General features: G+C 44.5%; 1 protein-coding gene across 1 annotated transcript in view; it reads right to left on the reverse strand.

The window, feature by feature from the left end:
* The window catches only part of SEMA5A (semaphorin 5A), a 392731-nt gene that overhangs the window by 45983 nt on the left and 324742 nt on the right, over positions 1-22006 (reverse strand). Inside the window, exons 15-16 of the mRNA XM_081825786.1 lie at positions 20351-20494; positions 10171-10318 (exon numbers count right to left, since the gene is read on the reverse strand). Of these exons, the coding sequence (XP_081681912.1) occupies positions 10171-10318; positions 20351-20494 (292 nt within the window). The remainder of the gene's footprint in view (positions 1-10170; positions 10319-20350; positions 20495-22006) is intronic.

Here is a 22006-nt window from a genome sequence, read left to right on the forward strand (position 1 = left end):
GGGGGGGTTCCCACCCCCTCTCCATCCTTGAGGATCTGGGATTCCAGGGGCTTCTGAGGAGGAGGGGGAGGAGGGGCGGGAGCAGGCTTAGCAGTTAAGATGGTTTTGACTCAAACCAGCAAAAGTCATGGGGACTTCGGATCTCACATAACACAGTCCCTAGCAAGGGGGTGCCCCAGGCAGCTGGGTGCCCCAGCTCTGCCTCTCTGCTGTGCTAGGGTCTTCCTCTCGGCCCCAACCTGGTGACCCCTCAGGCTGTCAGCAGCTGGAGAGCAGCCTTCTAGCTTCACCTGCTCACACACCAGTATCCGGAGGAAGAAAGGAAACCTCCCTTCCTGCATCTCTTATTGCCGGAATACAGAGACCTTTCCCAGGACCCCCCTAACAGCTCTTCCCATGGGAGGAACTGGTCCACATGATGAGAACCACTGAGCTAGATAAAAACGTCTGATGGAAAACAAAGTGCAATCTGCCCAGTAATAAGCATCTACAGCCATCCGATGGCTGGAGAGTTTGGGAGTCCACGGTACCCTAGAAGGCAGGGCTGAGCTCCAATTACAGGACGGCAGCTTTAGAATTCCTGGGCTCACGAGCCCGTTCTAGCGTGCTCAGGATTTGGGTTCACAAAGCGAGGTGTAGCAAGTGCCCTGGGGGCCCCACATTGCAGCCCCCACCCCATGATCCCAGCTGCAGGCATGGTGCAGGGAGCTGTATGCCAGTCACATCTCCCAGGGGCACAGGTCTCACTTCCTGTGACTCTCCCATTAGGGTCTTCTCTGAGCCCCCCGGGGACTATGCAGCCAGGAGCATCCCTCAACGAAGGGGAGCCCATGAGCCCCGGCGCTTATGACAGCCATTCCACAGGCTTCTCAGCCATCCTGGAGGATATCTGCCCTGCTGTTCACAGCAGTAGCCAGCTTTTTCTCCTTCCCTGCCTTGCTCCCCTCATCTGTCTCAGCTGCTGCTGTAGATTCAGCTCCAGGAAAGACTATGTGATCAAGCTCTATGTTAAATGGAGCTCATACTGTACCCAGGCTGTGCACTGTCCTTCTGCAGGGTACTACTACATTTAGATCATCTTCAACACCCCTCAGATTTATGCAGTACACAACCTGCACAACTGTATATAGAGGCTTTGGAGGACAGGTATTGGCAGGTGCCCCTCCCAGAAGCATCTGGGTATCTAGGCTTCCCCCAAGAATCCTCTAGTCCCTCTGGCCCTTCAATTACATGCACTCTAAGAAGCCACTAAGGGTCATCTCTTGTTCTCGGTAAGTGATAACTGATTGCCTCTTCTCAGCGTTTATCTTGAATGATTCACTTTATCAAATCTGTTGTGGATCATATTCAGTTGGGCAAAACAGATTTCCATTAAGCACATTTGTGTTTATGGTGACATCAGGAAAACTGCAGCCTTTCAAACTTTACCCTTTGAAATTATTTTTCAACTATAGATAAGGCTACCGAATGTAGCTGGAAACACACAGGCCATCAGTACAAACGCCTGGCCTTGAGTCTGGCCGCCCCTCACATGAGCTGGGCCACCACATCTCTGTGTCATGTTTCCACGCCTATAAAATGGTTATTCTAACAATAATGCCACATCCCTGTGGCAGGAATAAATAATAAAATCCCCAAGAAGTTTTCCAAACAAAAATTCTTGGCCTGCATTAATTATAATAGTGGTGATGAAAAATACTATTTTTCTCCATAGAAGTTCTATATGCTTTCAATTGAGTTAGAATCAAGTATATGATTTTACCTAATTTCATCTATTCCATTTTATTTAAGAAAATTAGGTTTTTTGGGATGCCTGGGTGGCTCAGTCAGTGAAGTGTCTGTCTTTGGCTCAGGTCATGATCCCAGGGTCCTGGGATGGAGCCCCACATGGGGCTCCTTGCTCAGCGGGGAGCCTGCTTCTCCCTCTGCTTGCTGCTCCCCCTGCTTGTGCTCTCTCTCTGACAAATAAGTAAATAAAATCTTTAAAAAAATTGGGCTTTTTAGAACTATGAATTGGTATTTTCATGAACTGCATAAAACTAGTTGCATCTAAACTAGTTGTATCTAAACTAGTTATATCTTGTAGAAGGGCCAAATGGCTCATTAAAGTAAGCTTCCGGACTCCTCGATAAGCAGCCCACGCAGGGAACCCAGGCGAGAGGTCAGCGCCTGTGATGAGCTTTCAGGGCACGGTCGGCATCGGCGAATAAACGTACGGAAATGGATCTCGGCCCAAAGTGAAGTAACTCTTTACCCACGGCCTCGCCTGTGCTGGGCACACATGGAACAGAGGAAACAAAATAACAGAACAGAGGGAAAACCTCCGATGCCCCTCCTCATAGAAGTGTACCTGTCCACGGCAGAACCATGGATCTCCGGATAACCAGTGTTCAAACCACCTGTGAGCACAAAGGAAACGGACAACCACAAACTAACAAGAAGAAGCTTAAAACTACTTGTGTATGCTCAAGCACTTTCGTCCCCCCCGACGTCACGTTTCTTCTCTGTCGTAAGCAGAGGAGGGACCAGCTGCCCAGCTGATTGGAAGCAGGTGCCATCCCAAGGAGGCGGAGGGTCTCTTGCAGACGGTTTAGCACTAAGAAATAAATGGGGTGGGCGCCTGGGTGAGTCAGTCAGTTAAGCATCTGCCTTTGGCTCAGGTCATGATCCCAGGGTCCTGGGATCGAGTTCCGCCATCGGGCTCCCTGCTCCTTGGGGGCCTGCTTCTCCCTCTGCCTCTCTCTCTCATGAATAAATAAATAAAATCTTTAAAAGAAAAAAAAGAAAGAAATGGGGTGCCAGAGATCACTGTATTAATCCAGGAGGAAAGGAAACGAATCGTTCTAAGTGTCTTTGAATCTATCCAGTTTTGTGGGTGGGGGAGATTAGCTTCTGTTGGTTAATCTCGAAGTTCTTCCCCCAGGATTTTCGGAGGAGGCCACACAGCATCCGGACCTTTCCAGCACCTCAGTGCTGAGCAGACCTGGAGCGGGGTCTTGCTCTGCCAGCAGCAGGGCTCCGGATGCCAAAATCGTCTTCTCGGGACCCTGGTTTTCCCATTCGGAAAATCAGGAATGCGTGAGATGGCGTTTTTCAAAATTCTGCAAACTCCAATGTGCTACACAAAACTGAGGTATTTTGTGACAGTGCTATTATTTTAATCTGTAACAACCTATTTAAACTTCCTGGGCGCCTGAGTGGCTCAGTCGGTGAAGCGTCTGCCTTCGGCTCAGGTCATGATCCCGGGGTCCTGGGATCGAGCCCCGCATCGGGCTCCCTGCTCCTCGGGGAGCCTGCTTCTCCCTCTCCCACTCCCCCTGCTTATGACCTCTCACTGTCTTTCTCTCTCTCTCTCATGCTCTCCCTCTCTCTCAAATAAATAAAATCTTTTAAAAAAATAAACTTCCAATTGCCAGGTTTTGCTTGCTCCTAAATTTATCTATAGTGCCTGTATTTGACCCAAACAATTTTCATTATGTTCTGTCAACGCTGATTAACCTTCGCAGAATCCCTTTGACAGGGTGTATTGATCACATGTCTTTCTTCTTGACCCTTCAGGGTCTTCTGTAGGCTGCTTCTTTTGTTTCTAGGAAACAGATACTCTCCTATGCTTCCTGTTGAGAGCAGAAATCACAGCGTTGGGTCAACTGTTTTACACTTTGTGTGACATTTCAGTAATAAATACAGGGCTGGCCCCGCGATGTCTGTTCCTGGCTTTGAATTATCCTTGTTGCATCTGACCCCGTCTTTAGCTCTATTCTTTCACATGTCTGCTGAAACCTTTGAGGAAGTCTGAGTAACATTAATTTGGGGAGCATTTCCATTTATAGAACATAACATCATTCTGTCTTTCTTCCTTTCATGTGTTGTAATTTGCAGCCAAAACATAAAATTAAGACTTGTGTTTTGCATTTATCTTCAGTTAATTTCCATGGTCATGAGAATCTCCTCCTGGTATGCTCATGGTTGGCTGAAAGAACATGATCACAGTCTTCTGAAAATCAAGAGTGCTAATGGACAGAGAAGTATACAAGGACAAAAGCTCCTCTTTCTTTTAAGATACACTTTGTACTCAATAAAAGGAAAGAAAAACAAAGTCCTGTCATTTATTACGGGACATCCAGCAAAGAGATGAGGCAAACGGAATGATGTCATTTAGTTCAATGTGTGCTAGTGAGTTAGTTCTCAAGAGGCTGGCCCAGTCACCCACCAGCCATTTGCTATTGGACAGGTTCATTATTCTTTCTCAAGTTGAGTTTTCCATCTCCAAATGAGGTACTAATGCAAACTGCCCAAGAGGAATACAGGGAGAATAAACGTAACAGATTTTAATTGCTTAGTGTAGTTTACAGTATGCAGTAGGTGCTCAATAAAAATTCCTTATTTTATTACATAACACAGAATGCCAGCCTATCATAACCTGCTTAAATAACAACCCCAGTGTGCTTTGTTATAATTTCATTTCAGTATTTCATCAGACATTACGCAGTCAGCTAGGATTTATAAAGACTTGATTTATCAATTATCACTATGGTTACTAGGTATTATCCAGTAAAGGTTAAAAATGAAACAAAAACAGGCCAAAGATCATTAACCCCCAAACGGCTATTCTAAAGTGATCTGGCTATTTTAAATTAAATAATTATCACTTTGACTTGTCAGGGCACTGACGGGATGTAGGCTCAAAGCCTGGTAGCAAAACGCCCACAGACACTGTCTCCCTCAGCTGATTTCTCACGGGGGGAAAGAAAAGGTGAAGGGACCATAATGGTGACAACTTCTCCCAGGGGCCCTGCTCCTCTGCAGACAGACTTGGTACCCTCGGGCAGGTTGCCTACCTGGGCTGTCTCACTTCCCACATCCATAAACATTAGTAAAGTCACATTCCCAGAGATGTGTCACAGAACCAAAGACAAACAGAATGTACCCGGCTCTCGGTGGCTATGCATTCAGTATCTTCATTTCTCCTGATTTCTCTCCTCCACCAGCCAGGGTTACTGTGGGCATTTTATTATGTAACACAAGATGTCAGTCTATCATAACATGACTAAACAGTAACTCCAGTATGTTTAATTATAATTTCACTTCAATAATTCATCTGACGTTACTCAGTAAGTTAGGATTTATAAGAATTGATATAATAATTATCACTATGGTTACTAAATAGTAGCAAAACAGGTTAGAAATGAAAGACAACCAGGGCGCCTGGGCAGCTCAGTCTGTTAAGCAGTGGACTCTTAATTTCCGCTCAGGTCATGATCCCAGGGTCCTGGGATCAAGCCCCACATTGGACTCCCTGCTCGGCAGGGAGTCTGCTTCTCCCTCTCCCTCTGCAGCTCCCCCTGCTTGTGCTCTCTTGCTCATGTGCTCTCTCTTTCTCTCAAATAAATAAACAAAATCTTAAAAAAATAATATTATATTTAATGTAAAATATCGATAACATCCATATATCAGTACCTAATATTGAGGTAATCTGAAATATAATAAAATATAAAATGGTAGCTGTGTCTGCTGTTACATTATTCAAGAACAGGACATTTTCCCCCAGAAGCTGTTCATGGATGCCAATAATGATGGTGATGATAATTTCTATTTTATGAATGCCTGGGTTAGATTTGCCACTGGGCAAGACTACGCATAATCACCCCAGCCGCTGGGTGTTCATGCCTCCTATTTCATTCGGGGACGTGGATGGCAAAGGTGGAAGAGCACCTGTGGTGTCCCGGTGACTCAGAGGCTCCAGCTCTCTCTTCCCCCCCACCCCCCCACCGCGCTCCCTCACTGCTCTGTGAGGTTGTGTGCGCGCGGGGATGTGGTGCAGGAGCGGTGAGGTCCAGAGAAACCCAGCAGCCCTTTGGCTCTAGAGACGATTACTTGGAAGCGGAGAGGAAATATCTGTCCCTTAAGAGTCCTGACGTGTCATCAAGAGTCTCATACAAACTTAGCCAAGGACTCAAGCCCTAGGGAGTGACAGTTGCTGCAAGTGGTCACTTAGTCACCTGGATACCTGTGACCCAAGGTCCAGAGAAGAGATACCAGGATCAGAGAATCGGCAACGTCAGGGCCCTGGGAGCTTGGACACTAGCTGGCTCGGCCTCAAACTGCACCAGGGAAGACAGAGGTCCGGGACCGTGGTGGGCCCCAGGCTCACACAACTAATGGCTACACAAGATCCAGGTCTCCACTCCGTGTCAACCAGCTCCCCAAACAACCTAAGGCTCTGCAGCCACCAAACCTTCAACCTTCGGAACTTTTCCCCCCGAACTTTATTTTTTTTATTATTTCATTCTATCTTATTTTCCTGCAGTAAGAACATTTAACATGAAGTCTACCCCCCAGATTTTAAGTGTACGATACTGAAGGTACAATGTTGTACAAGCGGACCTCTAGAACTTGTTCATCTCGCTTCACTGAAACTTTGTGCTCCTTGATCAGGAACTCGCCGTTTCCATCTCCCCCAGCCCCTGGAGGGCTCCTTGATTACACCACCATTCCCCTCTTTGAGTCTATGAATTTCATTATTTTAGATACCTCGTGTATGTGTCATCATGCAGTGCTTGTCCTTCTGTGTCTGCCCAAGTTCACGTAGCATGACGTCCTCAAGATTCGCCTGAGTTTCGCACACCGTGCAATCTCCTTGTAAACGCTGAATAGTATTAGATCGTTTGTATACACCACATTTCCTTTATCCACTCATCTGTCAATGGACATTTAGACTGTTACCACACCTGGCTCCTGTGAATAGCACGGCATTGAACACGGGAGCGCAGATATCTCTTCAAGATCCTGATTTCAGTTCTTTTGGATGCGGAGAGATTGGAGCCCTGGCAGGTCATTGGTGGGATGCAAAATGGTGCAGCTGCTATGGAAAACAGTATCAAGGTTCCTCAAAAAGGTAAAAATGGAACTACCATATGATCCAGCAAGCCCATTTCTGCATGTTTATCCAAAAGAACTGAAATCAAGATCTTGAAGAATGTCAACATTTGGAATTTTAAGAGCAGGTTTTCGAGGAAAAAGAGAATAGCTTTCAAAGAGGGCCCTTTACTTGTCTGAACTCAACTTCTTATTGAGATTTAAATAAAGGCTTAGAGATTTATTCGAAGACAAGAACATAATTATTTCACAGATGACACTTGGGAGATCTCTTTGTAGTATTTCAATTTCAACATGGTGGAGCGAGAAAAGATTCTCATCTTTTATATCTTCTTCATACTTGAACTTGAAATCAACTCTTCTTCTATAAACTGCTATAAGTCCTCAGGAAATTCGAGTTCTTATCATTTCCACAGACATGTCTTTTGCTGTGTAAATAACATTTCAGTAGCATATGGCCATTTCCAGTAAGCTTGAACTTGGTGAAGCAGCTGGAGTCCAGGAGTAACAGACAGAAACAAGGGTGAGAAGGAAAGCGCCAAAACCCCACAGACATCACCACCTTTGATACTCACCGTTGCCCTGTGGGGGGAAGGGACTGTTGTCCCCTTCTTGGAAGAGAAGACTGATTCAGAAATGCCACCTGACTCGTCATCCATATAGATATTGGCAAGCGGATAATCAACTTCATGACTTCCAAATCAAAATGTTACCTATGCTTAACGGCTATTATCTTATAGAAGACCTCCATAAAAAATGAACCTACTTTGTGCCTCAAGATTTATAAACTGTAGCAAGAATCTGATGATCAGTATGTTCCTTTAAGTAGCTATCATTTTAAAATAAACTTAGGGATTTAACTGATGGGATACATTTTCTCAGCAATCCAACAAAGCCAAGCCCCTCCTTCATCATCCTGTTTCTGTTGCTCAGTTGGCACTAATACCTTCAAAGAGACAGGAACTGCAGTGAGAGGGAAAAGCCACAGAAGAAGAAAAATAAATATTGTGTTTCTATCATAAAAGAGCAGACTGCTTGAGCACCTGGGTGGCTCGGTTAAGCATCTGTCTTTGGCTCGGGTCATGATCTCAGGGTCTTGGGATGGAGTTCCACGTTGGGCTCTCTGCTCAGCAGGGAATCTGCTTCTCCTTCTTATTCTCCCTCTTGTGTTCTCTCTCTCTCTCAAATAAATAAATAAAATCTTAAAAAAAAAAAAACAACCGACTGCTCCATTGTACCACAGTGATTGATACCTTCTTGGAAGTACATGGTCAAGAAGAAAAAACAAACAAACCCCCCCCAAAAAAAAACTAAAATACCTAAGAACTGACATTAGGCTCATTGGAAACATGCATGACATTTTTCTGGATTTGAAAACTGATGTTATATTTGTTTCATAAAACACAGTTCTGTAAATTTGGACACAAAGCAATAAACACATTAATACTTTAGGAAGACATTCAGTTTTTACCTTTATAATCCGATGTATCTCACACACACACACACACACATACACACACACACAGATTCCAGTGACTACATAGGAGATTTGCTATACTTTTCTTCACACAACTCTTTCTTTCATTAAACTGTTTATAAATATAACTATTGAAGTCAATTTGTAATAAGAAAATGAATGACCTGAAATGTTTTCTGAGTTCTTTGTACTGAAAAGTTTTAGAAACTAAAGTGCAGGATCCACTCAGGTCATCAATCCCTGCAGATTCCCAGCCAATGAGACGAAGCCTGATACGTGAGTGGGGAGCCCCATCTCCGACACTGAGCCACCAGAAGCAGGAAATGATGTATTTCAACAAAGAATAAAGATACCCCCTTTGAACTGTTTTCCTAGAGCAACTGAGTGTTCACAGACTTACCTTGCACATTTTAATAAGTTTCAGCCTCTGAAATATCAATAAATACATCATTCTAAACTGGCACTAAGATTCTTCATGGCCAAAATTTAGTTCAGGCCAACCTGGAAAGAAGTGCTTCTAGAACCAATAAGAGCTTCTATTAAAGCTACCACGATATTTGCCAGTGTGAAGGGGAAGGAATCTAATTGCAAATCCCAGTAACAGAAATCTCCTTGGTTTGGGCATATCTCACAAAAATGCCCACACCCTCTTCCTCTCTCTGAATTTTCCAAGGCTATCTGGAGTGTGTGGTTGTGCATGTCGCAAAACCAAGCTTTACTGCAGCACAAAAACATCACTCAGCCTCATGGACCAAGGTTATGAAAACGATACAAAGAACGACTGGAAAGGTGAGGGAGGAAGGATGCCAAGCCAGACCTTCCCATGCGGAACGTCTCTCCCAGCACACGCCCACCCACCGCGTGCATTCCACGGCACCAGCCGGGGTAGCTGAACCAGGTGGAAGCCCAGCGCCCTTCGGCACTCAGTCATTCTTACAGGGGGCGCAGGAAGAGCAACAACGGGCCTTTGGAAAGGTGCTTGCACAAGTGGAATTTTATTTAAGGATTTAGTGTCAAAAGAAATATGACCTGCTAAGGCAGAAGAAAAACAAAACTATACGTTGTCTTTGATTCCCTCTGAATTGGCCCCAGTGTGCTCTGACTACAGCTCCATAGTCTCTCAACCCTCAGAGTGTTTCAGGTTTGTTCCACATTCTATACCTTAGCGTGGTTCAGTGTAGAGACCTTATACGTCACTTTCCCAAATCAAATATAGTGACCACAGGTAAGCAGATTGAAGCTTCTGTCATAGCTCACAAATCAGAATGAAAAACTCCAGGGGCAATTTATCCCAGAAGTGAATATTTAATTCAAGAAGCCTCCAAGCTATTATGAACTTCCAGTATTTCCGCCAAATAGTCTCATTAACTAGAGAAACTTACATGATTTACAGTACATAGCGCATGCAGAGTATCTTGTGCCTGGGGATGTCATGTTTATAGAGCATTTCATGTTTGTAGAGCATCTAGTGCCTGTTGAAAATCTAATGTTTGCAGACTATCTGCTGTGTGAGAGCATGTCGTATCTGTAGAGCATCTACTGTGTACAGAGCATCCAGTGTCTGGACAGGTCATGTTTACAGAGCATGCAGTGTTTGCAGAACACCTAGTGGTGTTTGTAGAACACCTAACGTTTGCGGTGTATCAAGCGTGTGCAGAGCACCCAGTGTCTAGACATGTCACACTTACAGAGCATGTGGTGTTTGCAGAACACTTAATGCTTGCAGTGTGTCAGGTGTGTGCAGAACACCCAGTGTGTGCTGGCTCGGGACACCCAGCTCTAGGTCATGGGCTGGGAACACCGAAGTTCATACTCACCACATTACAGCCCACGCAGTCAGGTCCATTCTCGCAGGTCCTGCGGCGAGCTTGAATACCACCCCCACACTGGGCCGTGCACCGTTCCCAAGGACCCCAGCCTGTCCAGAACATGTGCGGGGGACACAGCAAATGCTCGTTGCAGTATCTGTGATGGGGAAACCAAGAGAAAAAGGAAACTGTTCAGGACAACATGAAGCCACAGACCTTTCCACGGTCCGTCCCTGCACCGATGTTGAACACATGAGCATGCTCCACGTGGAGGGGCTCTGTGAGTGCAGAGCGGTGGCACGGTAAAGGGGGCAGATGTGGTGCTGGCCATGCTGTGAGGGCACAGACAATGGGATGCGTGGGGCACAATGAAGAAAATGCTAAACTCACAATGCAGGATGGAGCTTCCTGTGCAGCCAATTAGAGGAGAAACAAACAAAACAAAACCCTTCAAATAGACACCCAAAAATGAGAACACATAGAGAATATCTAGGTAGGGCATTTATCTTCTAAACACAAACACTGAAAGATAAAGTAGGTTGTGGACACAAAGTCAGCAAAAGTGTATTTGGAATTCATTTCTCATTCTTGAATCAAGTAAGGCTCCATGATCCTATCAATATAAATTAAAGAAAAGTTAAAGCCTGATTTTAGCAGGAGGACTCATGCCATACACTCCTCAGGTTATTGTATTTTTAAATTTATTTGTAGACTCTCAAAATGATGTCAAAGAACCTTAATTTAAAAGACCACCAGTTATTCCAGAAAAGTTGAATAACTATTTACAAACACTGGTCCTATTTATATACTCTGTACTTCTAAATATACATTCACATTGTCAATTACTAGCCAGCTTTACAAGGCTTTCTTTAGCCTTAAATGAGTCAAATTTCTCCTCAGCCTTTAATACTACAAGTGAAATGAAGCCAAATGAGAGAAACAAATGAACAAACAAACAAACAAAAAACAAGAAGGAAACAGCCTGGCATTCTATAGGTTACAGCCTCTAAAGAGGAAGAGATTGCTCTACCCATAAGCAAACGTAGTGAGGCATATCTGGCCATTTAAAGGACTATTTAAATTCAGTTCTCCATCTTCTAAACAGAAATTTAGCTGCTAGAGGACAGTAGCATGCAAGACTTTTTCTGACATCTCTCCACCCACCCCATCTGGATTCAGACACGAGGCAGACTCTTATCTGCGAGGTTAAGTCAGTCACTTGTAATGTCATGGTTATTAATAAACGCTAAATCCTGCAGGGCATTACACAAAGGACATTACAAAGCGCGTTTCCATACAACAGGTGTTTACAACCTAAGATGAATACAGGGAAATGGGCACAAGCCCAGAACAGAAGATACTATCTTAATGAGTAGAAAGTAAGGACAAATGGTAGCTGGTTTCCAGAAACCAGGACAAGTCATTTGGAGAGTGCGGTTTCCAGACGGCAAATGCTGGTAAGATTCAAGTGTTTTTCCACCAAACCAGGAAAACTCTGTGGAGAATCTGAAGACCTCAGAGGCAGGTACAGACAAAAGGTCAGAGCCAGGCCAAGCCAAGGGGAGTCCACAGGATGAGGCAAAGCGAGCAATGGCCGCCATTGTGGAAAAGAACAGAATATAGAAATGGGAAGAGTGAAGTTAGAAAGGTGACCTGGGAGGAGAGAACAGAAGAAGGTGACGGGAAGTAGCATCACCTACTTTTATGAGGAGGAAGAACTTGAAACATACTTAAAAGGAATCAAGAAAGTCCCACAGAGCTCGAGAGACAAAATAGCACCGTCCGAGTTCCAGAGTGAAGACCAGTCTCCAGGGATTTCTGCCTCATCCCACTGGTGGCCTGGAGCTCCCTGGGATTTCAGGAGCTCTCCATGCGTTAAGTGTGGGGTCCAGTCTCCAAAAACCCCACCAGCAGGAAGAGCAGAGGGGGCAAATGCCAACCAGGAGAGAATGGATTGCAACAATGTAAGGGAGAGGTGTTCCAAGCTGGACAAACATGATGGTGGTGGAAAGAGGAAAAGGGACGCACTTGGACTTGGTAGAGTGGGGCAAAGGTGCGGCAACTGTGTGAGTGCAGAGAAAAACAAAGAGACGAACAGTAGAGTCACATGTCAGCCTCCCACTTGTGGGAACGTGGGAGACACGCGTCCTTCTGGGTAGAGAGAGCTGATATGTCATGGCAGAGAAGCCTCCAAAGGCAAGAACCACTAAGGCACATGGTTGAGTTTCTCTAAACGGGTCACCTAGAAGACTAGTCAATGGAACCGAAAAATCCTCTCTCTTTCATCTTCTCAATTTTTAAGAAAGAGAAGCATTAGGTTTCCTTCTTCCAGAGTCATACCCAGCCTCCCAGGGCTCTTGACTCTCAGAGTTCAGGGCCATGGACACGCTTACGTGGAGGGGAGAAAGGGAAGGAATTTTCTAATTAAGAGAGTGGGATCTCTACATAGGAGAGCCAAAACAAAATTGAGGAGACAACAGATGAAAAGAATTTGGCCTCAGGAAGCATGTGCAAACACGAAGAATTGCAAGAAGGAAAACATCCTTGACTACCCAGGATTATTAACATATGTGTCGGTGCACAGAGTGTCCCAAGAGGAAGGTGCCATTCAACAACACATTTGGGAGAAAAGAAAACTCAGAACATCAGATCTGGCAGCATTTGATTCAAAATATCCACAGGTACCTTCTCTCACTGTGGATAAATTGAGAAGTAGAAGGCCACCTCCCGTTTCCAGGCCGATGCACCGACATTTAAAAGGTATAAACTACCAGGACTCCTTACCCTCATTTTAGCTTTCAGAAACAAAAGCAAGCAATAAAAGAATAGAGAGGGCAAAGGAAAATCTTGCTAAATATGCTTATAAAACACTTGGCTTTTAGGGCGCCTGGGTGGCTCAGTTGGTTAGGCGACTGCCTTCGGCTCAGGTCATGATCCCGGGGTCCTGGGATCGAGTCCCGCGTCGGGCTCCCGGCTCAGCGGGGAGCCTGCTTCTCCCTCTGACCCTCTCCCCTCTCATGCTGTTTCTCTCTCTCTCTCTCTCTCTCTCAGATAAATAAATTAAAAGAAAAACACTTAGCTTTTAATAAAAAGCACAGCAAGGGAGTTACCATTTTCCCATAGCAAAACACATCACAGCGCACAAATACTTCCTCCTATTTGCCCATGGCAGGCCACCTCTGAAGACACTCAGAATGTTAGTATAGCTGAATCTACTGCAGGAGAGCCTGAAAACTGCGTGGAGCATAGCACTTGCGATCAGTGTCAATAAATGATATATTTGGCTGCATTTTAAAGTTGTCCACCACTTGCCTTCCATTTTTCTCTTTCTCTTGTTAAAGCAGTCCTGGAAAAACAGCTACGCCAAGATATGTGACTATGTCACCCTCTGCGAGGCAGGTCAGGAGGGAAGTAGAAATTGCTAGGCTAGCTAGCTCTGCCCCTTCATGTCTGGGTTCTCACTCACAAATCCACCCAGGAGAGTCTGGTCAGAGGCAAAGCCCTTACAAGCCTCGAACCCTGAATTCCCCAGTTTCACGGAAGCAGTGTCCCTCCGACCCCCTTGTGCCACCACCCCAACCAACAGGTGCTCCTGACAGATGTGCCTCTTGTTAAACTACCCAACCGAGTCTCCAGCATCTTTCCCCGTCACAGACAACAATGGGAATCAGCAGTTAGTTACCTTGGCAACTCTGCTTGTTCAAGGATTTTTATTAATTTATGAATAAAATAACTACACAATGGGCCAGCCAGTGGTTCTTCATTTCTCTAGTCCTCTACACACAGCTAGCTTTTGCCACATAACAGCTGAACATTGCTGATGGTTTAGTGGCTCTCCTGGATCTCTAGGATCTTAAAGCACTGAAAGTCACAGATGTATTTCGTGATGCATTAAAAATTAAGATTTTAATTTTGCCCATGACGGCTCATTCTCATTTTGCATTTAAAAGTAAATTAATAAACCAGCAATATTTCTCCATAAATTATCAATTTTTCCACAAACCTCGTCTCTGTGAAAAGAACTACCTTTCATAACCCCATGTGGACTAGATTCTCGACACTGTATCACTTCTGGTCATATCTCTTCATGCTATGAGCTGCGTTCTGCTCTGGTTTGGTCCCTGCTAGTTTCTCACTGCAGCCCCTGCCCACCTGAACCAGCCAGGACCCTGTCAGAGCCATTTTCTCCTGGCTTGGCTCAAATGACTGTCCCTTTCCTGGTCCATACTGGAGTAATCAAATCTCTGTGGTACCGGAGAAACTATACATACACTGAGTTCCTCCTACTATTAACTTTTACCCCAGGAGAGAGCTAAGAGAACCCATGACGGGAGAGGAATGACTTGTAAAGGAGAAGCACTTTGGCTTGCTAAGCAAACACACCCCAGGGAGACAGAGAAAAATATAATGAAAAATCATATGATAAAAAAATAATCAAATAATAAAAAACTTATAATAAGCCCCCATTGGTTCCTGGGACTCTTAACTTTGATAATGGAGTGGGGGCAGACTCTAATGTGGTCCCCATATTCCTACCTCCTGGAAGTCATCACACCTTGCGTGATCCCCTCCCACTCAGTGTGTGTGGTGGGGGGGGGTGGGGGGTGGGAGGACATGTGACTTGCTCCTAACCAACAGAATATGACAAAAATGACAGGATATCACTTCCATGATTAAACCTACATAAGACTGCAATACCCTTTTTTTTTTCAAGAAAACTCTCCCCCAACCCCCGCGCCATGGCTTTGAGGAATGAATGGCCCAGGTGGCGAGGGGCTGAGGGAGCTCAGTCTGACAGCATCTGAGGAACTGAACGCTGCCGACAACCACGGGATTTGGGAAGCACACCTTCTGCAGTCAGGCCTCAGATGAGACCACAGCCATGGTCTACGGCATGCCGCAGCCTCGTGAGATCTTGAAGCAAAGGACCCAGGTCTACTGTGTCCAGGCTACAAACCCACAGAAACTTTGAGCCAATACACACGAAATGTTTCAGGCCCCAAGTCAGTGGTAACATTGTTATGCAATGACTCCTGAAACAGATTTTGGTGCCCTAACATGCAGTGCCACTGGAGAAAATGCCTAAAAATGTGAACGTGGCTTTGGGACCAGGGAATGGGCAGATGCAAGGAGAATTTTGAGGATCATGGCCGAGAGACTTTGAGGATGCTGCCAGTGAGGCTTTAGAAGGGAACAGGATAAGAACTAAAACTCAGCAACAAAACCAACCCAATTAGCAAATGGGCAAAGGACGCGAACAGACTTTCCAAGAGTAGACAAATGGCCAATAAGCACAGAAGATGCTCACCATCAGTAGTCCTTCAGGAAATGCAAATCAAAGCCACAATGAGATAATTGCTTTATACCTACTAGGCTGGCAAGGAAGGGAGGAGGGAGGGAGGGAGGGAGGGAGGGAGGGAGGGAGGGAAGAGAGAATGAGCAAGTGTTGGCACGGGTGCAGAGACACTGAAAGGCTCACACGCGGCTGGGAGGAACGCCCAGTGGTGAAGACAGTGCAGAGAAGGGTGTGGCAGCTTCTCAAAAAACAAAACACAGAATGACCATGTGACCCAGCAAGTCCACTTCTAGGTTTATACACAAAAGAACTGAAACAGGGACTTGAACAGACACTCATACGCTAGTGTTCCCTGCAGCATTACTCACAATAGCCCAAAGGTGGAAATGACCCACCTGTCAACCAATGGGGAAAGAGGTAAATACAATACGAGATAACCGTACGGTGGAGGATTATTCAGCCTGAAAAGACGAATGGAGCTCTGACACATGGTCCAGCCTGGATGAACCTTGGAGACATTATGCTACAAGAAATCAGCCAGACACAAGGGTGCAAATAGCATATGATTCTATTTATATGAAATGGATCATCGAGGCAAATTCATAGAGAAAGAACATAGATTAGAGGTTACCAGGGGCTGGGAGGAGGGGAAAATGGGGAGTCGCTGCTTACTGTTTACAGGATTGGGGTGATGACAAAGTGTTGGCTACAGATAGGGTTATAGTTATACAATACTGTAAATGTAATTAATGCCACTGAGCCGAACACTTAAAAATGGCTAAATGGCAAATTTGAGGTGAAATATATTTTACCGCCCCCAAAATTCGAAAGAAGAGGGGAGCCCAGGATTGGAAATTAGGGGTAGGAAGAGCCTTGTGACATGAGGCAGAAAGCTTCCAGGCTGTCGCTGCGGTTCTATGGAAAGCGGAACACGTCAGTGTGAAGTGAGTTACGTGGCCAAGGACACTTCCAGGCAAAGTGCTGCCCAGTGTCTTCTTGCTGCTTATGGTAAAATGTATGAAGAAAGAAAAAATATTGCAGGAAGGAATAACAAACAGGAGGGAGCCGGATGGACCATGGAAATTCTGAGTCTCTCCTGATGGCAAATACGCTACAATTAATAAATAGCTTCTGAGCATTGTCAGAGTTGGCAGAGAGTAAAAAACCGAAGGTATGAGGGCACAACCTTTTGTTAAAACCTCAGAAAGACCAAAGATCAGAGTAGTTTCAGTTACACAAAGGGTGCTCGCAGGAGGTCAGGAGCAAGGGTGTGCCTCCCAGATGGTATCCGTCACAAGCCAGCCACAGGGTGTGGTCCCTCAGCCCTCAGGAGGATTCCCGGCTGGAGAAGGGCTATCTCAAAAAAGATCTGTGGGTGTGGATTTGTTTACTAGAGTAAACCTCCAGGAAATCCACAGAAGACCCATAAAGTTTATTTCAGCCAAAATACCAGCTTGCACTGAAATGTACGGAAAAAGTACAAATGGAATGAGGCTGCTAGAATCCAGACTTCTACTGGCAGGAAACAGGTTGGTACAACTACCCAGCCACAAGCACATGCTAACTTCCGTGAAAAAGGAAAGCTGATTCAGGAAGCAGAAATGAGAGCCCAGAAGGCAGAGCCAAGAACCATGCAGAATTATGCACAGGCCTTGAAACTTAATCGAGCAACTCCCAACACTTGTCTGGCTAGATTTCAGAATTTCTGTGGAGCAGTGATTCCTCTATACTTTCCACCCCCCCTCCCCCATTTGAACAGAAATGTCTGTAGCTGTTACCCTTTGCCTCGCCCACCGTCACATACTGGGTGTATTGGTGGTGGATACCTTGACTCTGATTTTAGAGGCTGACCGACTGAGAGGAACAACACCCAGAAAGCCTCATTCATATCTGAGCCTGATTTAAACAATAAAATTCTGGAATCTGGGGAGATGATTTAATGGTATGAAACTTCTGGGGACCTTGGGAATAGGTGAAATACATTTTGCATAGGGAAGGGACACGAATGACCGAGGGACATATAATTGTGGCAGATACTCCAAGGTGACCCCAATGATCCTTGCCTCCCGGTATTCATGCCCTGCGTAATGTCCCCCTCTTGAGTGTAGGCAGGGTCTGTGACCTCTAACCAACAGAGCATGGCAAGGTGATGGCATGTAACTTTGCAACTGCACTATACAAAAGCATACTGCCCATCCTGGGAGGAGACTTTCTTCCTTGCTAGATTTAAGGAAGAAAGTGACTGTGTTGGGAAAGCTCGTTTGTCAAGAAACGGAAGTTCTCAATTTGACGGTCCATAAGGGACTAAATGCTGACAACCACAACCCCATGATCTCACAAGCAGGTCTTTCCCCAGTCAATGCCCAGATGAGACCACAGCTCTGGCTGAGCAGAGAACCAAGGGAAGTCATAGTGAAACTCCTCATCCACTAAGACGGTGAAATAATAAATGCATGTTGTTTTACGCCATGAAGTTTCTGAGCTATGGTTACAGAGGAAGAGAACACGAATACAGATAATGACACTTGCATTTTGATAGTATTTACAAAGAGGTCCATTGTTTCATCCTTGTTAGTGGCCTCTTCGGGAATCAGTGCTTCTACCGGGTCCTTGGTACTCAAGAACATCATTTGCCAGTAAATTTTAGAACAGAAGAACAGTGTACACATCCTCTAAAGTGCATGTAAAAGATAAGTTAGATCTTCTTTATCCGGTCCTTCAGAAAAAACGATGTGATACTTCTGAGATTTTTGCTGCCATAAAACTCCCATTGAATTACTCCACATCCTGGGCATTTGGATCCAAATGAAGTCACTAACTATCATCCTGGCCTTAACTTAGGGACTTTATTGGGGTAATCAATTTATTCACTGGAGGCCACTCGGGAGCTCTTTGGGGTTGATGGTGTTTAGAGCAAATGGGTGCGATGGCATTACTGTGTACCTGTCTAGTCATCATTCTGCTGTGCCTCCCCACGGAGGCCAGAATCTCCTCGAATCTTGAGTTTAGTTCTCAAACATCTAAGGGATGGTGTTCCCTTACATTACGCAGGTGGAGACAGCTCCCACCTAACAGAACAAAGAAAGCTCAGAACTGTTTGCTTGTGAAGACCAAGAAACAGATATTATGTACTGGTTTTTTCTAGATTTCATTAACCTTTTGATATCCTGATAACCCACTAGAAAGGCTATTCAATGGGGAAGCTTCAATTGTATAAAAATCTTACAGAGTCCCTATTCTTACCATCCATGCATTTGTTATATACATTCAAAGATTCCTCTATTAACAAAATATGTATCTTGTCCAAATGAGAATGTTTTTTTTTCTGTAAAAAGGGAACATTTTAAGTGTAAGTCCCCCAAACACGCTAGCCATCCTGATTTTTCCCTGAAAAGGTAGTAGCTTTACAAACAATCCCAAGCGCATACAGAATGTACGTATCTGCTGGCTGCAGTGCTAAATAGCATCTTCCTTCCCGTGCGCTCAGCTTAAGAAAGGGGCTAACAGGCGTTAGATTTGCAGAGGTGCTGGGTCTGTAGGGCAGCGTCACACTGATGAAGGTGACTTTCCCTGAATGGGCTGTATTATGTGACAATGCACAGAATTTTAAAACCTACAAACAATTTTAAATCTTACAAAGTTTAGAAAGAGCAGGGAGACAATTTGCCCATAATCGGCCTTCCCATTTCTCAGCTGGTATTGGATTGGAAATGATAGACTTCCACAAGACTGTCTTGGGGGACTACTTCAAAAATGACCAACCTTGCTTTGTAAAAATCATTTTTCATTTTCCTCTGAGACAAAAGGAATGAAATCTTAATTGGCAATTTAGGAACACAGGGAAGAAAGAAAGGAATGATTCTCCCAGGTTGTTTTGAGGTCGTAATAAATGCCTAGCAGGGAATTATCTGTAGAGTAAAGCTGTTGGTTTTGTCCATATAAATATTGATCACATAGCAAATAACTGCATACGGTATTTTTGTAAGAGGCTCTCACTGAACCCATATGACCAGACACAATCTTTACTACATTTTAACTAAAAGGCGCAGAAAGACATTTTGTTTCACATGGATTGATACATTTCTATTAGTATAGCAGAATAAAAATCCTGAGTGATGTGAAATTCACCTGCTTGGATTTTCTCCCAACAATCATAAACTAGAATGTACTTTACATATGCAAGAAAGAGCCAACTATCACCAGCTGTGGATTTTATGATGCCAAAGCCAAATGTCCGATTCTATGAAAAGCAACAAACTGTTCAACTCGAGACTGGACAGAACCAACCCCCCACCCCACCCCAGGAGCTGAAAGCTTACAGTACAAGTGGAACACGATGCCCCTTTGGGTTCTACTGCAGCTTCCCTGAGGGTAGGAGTTAATAGAGGAGTGTGTGGTTATAAATACACCCAGACTCTGTGTTCTCACCTTGCTCCAGCTGCTTGATTTAATTCTGATGGAAAACTCTACTTCATCCGACTACTACCATCGGGGACGCAGGGCCGCCTTAGGTCCTACTTGGAACTGCAGCTTTTGAGACCCGGTCTAGTTGAATTCTAACTAGAACAAATTTTCTCCAGCTGACTCCCCTTCCGAGTCCCCAGGGAGCCCAGCACAGAGGTGCCCACTGTCCCTGCATCTCTGCTCCCTTGGGAACTGCTCAGCTAGCCAACATTTCGGGCACTGCTGTGGCTGGTGCAGAGATGTTGTCAACACGAGGCTCTGATCAAAATTAAAGGATGTCAGGAAAAGAACAGGACGATTTGGCTCAACAGAAAAGGATGCCACAGATAAGCTAAGCGACATCCCAAACTAAACCCGCAGAGACCCCGGGCCGCGCTGGAATGGCAGGAAGCGTGAGGATGGAGGTGCCGGGGGCAGAGCGGCGCCTACCTTTCCTCGCGGTTCTGTCCCACGCACACCCGGCCCCCGTGCCGGGGAGTGGGGTTGCTGCAGGACCGCTGGCGCACCTGGAAGCCGATCCCACAGGTGGTGCTGCAGGGAGACCATGAGGTCCAGGGGGTCCAGCCTCCGTTCCTGGGGAGAGAAAGCAGCGGGGTCACTAAATCACGCTGGCTCAGAGTCCATCCCCTGTGTGCACCCACCTCCGATGACCTTCATGTGTCCCGCGTGTGGACTGCTGGACTGTGGCCTGGGAAGGGAAAGGGAACCGGAACCATAGGACAGGACTGGACGTGCTGTGTCACGGGACTCTCGGTTTCGGTGAGATCCTGCTCCTGGCTATCTGATTTTAGAGTCCAGATTGGGCCTTGGAGAGTAGCGCTTAAAGTGCACTAAAAATAAGATATAATAATTTGCTCTATATCCAGGTATCAACAATAATTTGAATATATAATTTCTATAATAATTTCAGTAATCTGTATAATAATTGAATATGTAATTTCTATAATAATTTCAGGAAATTCCTCTGAGAAAATTCTATATTAGAAACTATTAAAAAATTTGGTTACGAAAATGTTAAACTAATGAAAAATAAGTTTATTTCGTTAAAAAGCAATTAGAGATAAATCCCTGAGCCTCTAGAGTTTATGATTTGACTTGTACTATATCATTTCGAATCTATAAAAAGTGCACATCTGAACAAAATAGCATCTAAAACTACCTATAATGCTCACTTTTAAAATCTATTAATATCAACAAAAATCAGTAATTCTCTTAATAGGTTTCATATTCATAAAGAGCATCATAATGTCCAAAGCTTTAAAACAAGCTTTATTAAAAATGAAGGAAGGGTACTTTAAATTCAGATTCTTGGCTATTTTCTTACAGTTTGACAAAGATATAGAATATAAACAAGCGGGCGCCTGGGTGGCTCAGTTAGTTAAGCGACTGCCTTCGGCTCAGGTCATGGTCCCGGAGTCCTGGGATCGAGTCCCACATCGGGCTCCTGGCTCAGCGGGGAGCCTGCTTCTCCCTCTGACCCTCTCCCCTCTCATGCTGTTTCTCTCTCTCTCAAATAAATAAATAAATAAATAAATAAATAAATCTTTAAAAAAAAGAATATAAACAAGCAGTACAAACTGCACATAACTGTATTTATGTTATTAATAAATATAATATGATAGGCATATAAAACATAAAATTAAAATAAAATAAACAGCTTGTATAAAAGTGGTTTATAAACTGAACCACCACTGACAGCTAGAGGAATTTTTTGTTGTTGTTTAATATTGTACTTTTCCCTTGAAATGCCTGTATTCAGAATGTTTATAATTTAAATATCTTCCTTAATAGTTAGTCCCTGCTATTAAGAAACAAACTGTAAGCATTTTTAAAAATTTTAACTGTCAAAATATCTGTTAAATCCAGAATCCAAACTCCTATGTGAGCAGTCTACTGCAGCTGGGGTATGTTTATATTTCACAGATCACATATGCATTTCTATAGTATGTTAGTCTCATAGGATTTTCATTTCCACTGGGAAAAATCAACTGACATTAATTCTTATTTTTACTTTATACATTCCCTTAAAAATATGCAGGTCCCAACTGTGCCACTGAAGCTCAAGGTATAAATAATAATTTGAAT

The sequence above is a fragment of the Leptonychotes weddellii genome, chromosome 7, assembly GCF_054177405.1.
Source record: "Leptonychotes weddellii isolate Sample4059 chromosome 7, ASM5417740v2, whole genome shotgun sequence".
NCBI lineage: Eukaryota > Metazoa > Chordata > Mammalia > Carnivora > Phocidae > Leptonychotes > Leptonychotes weddellii.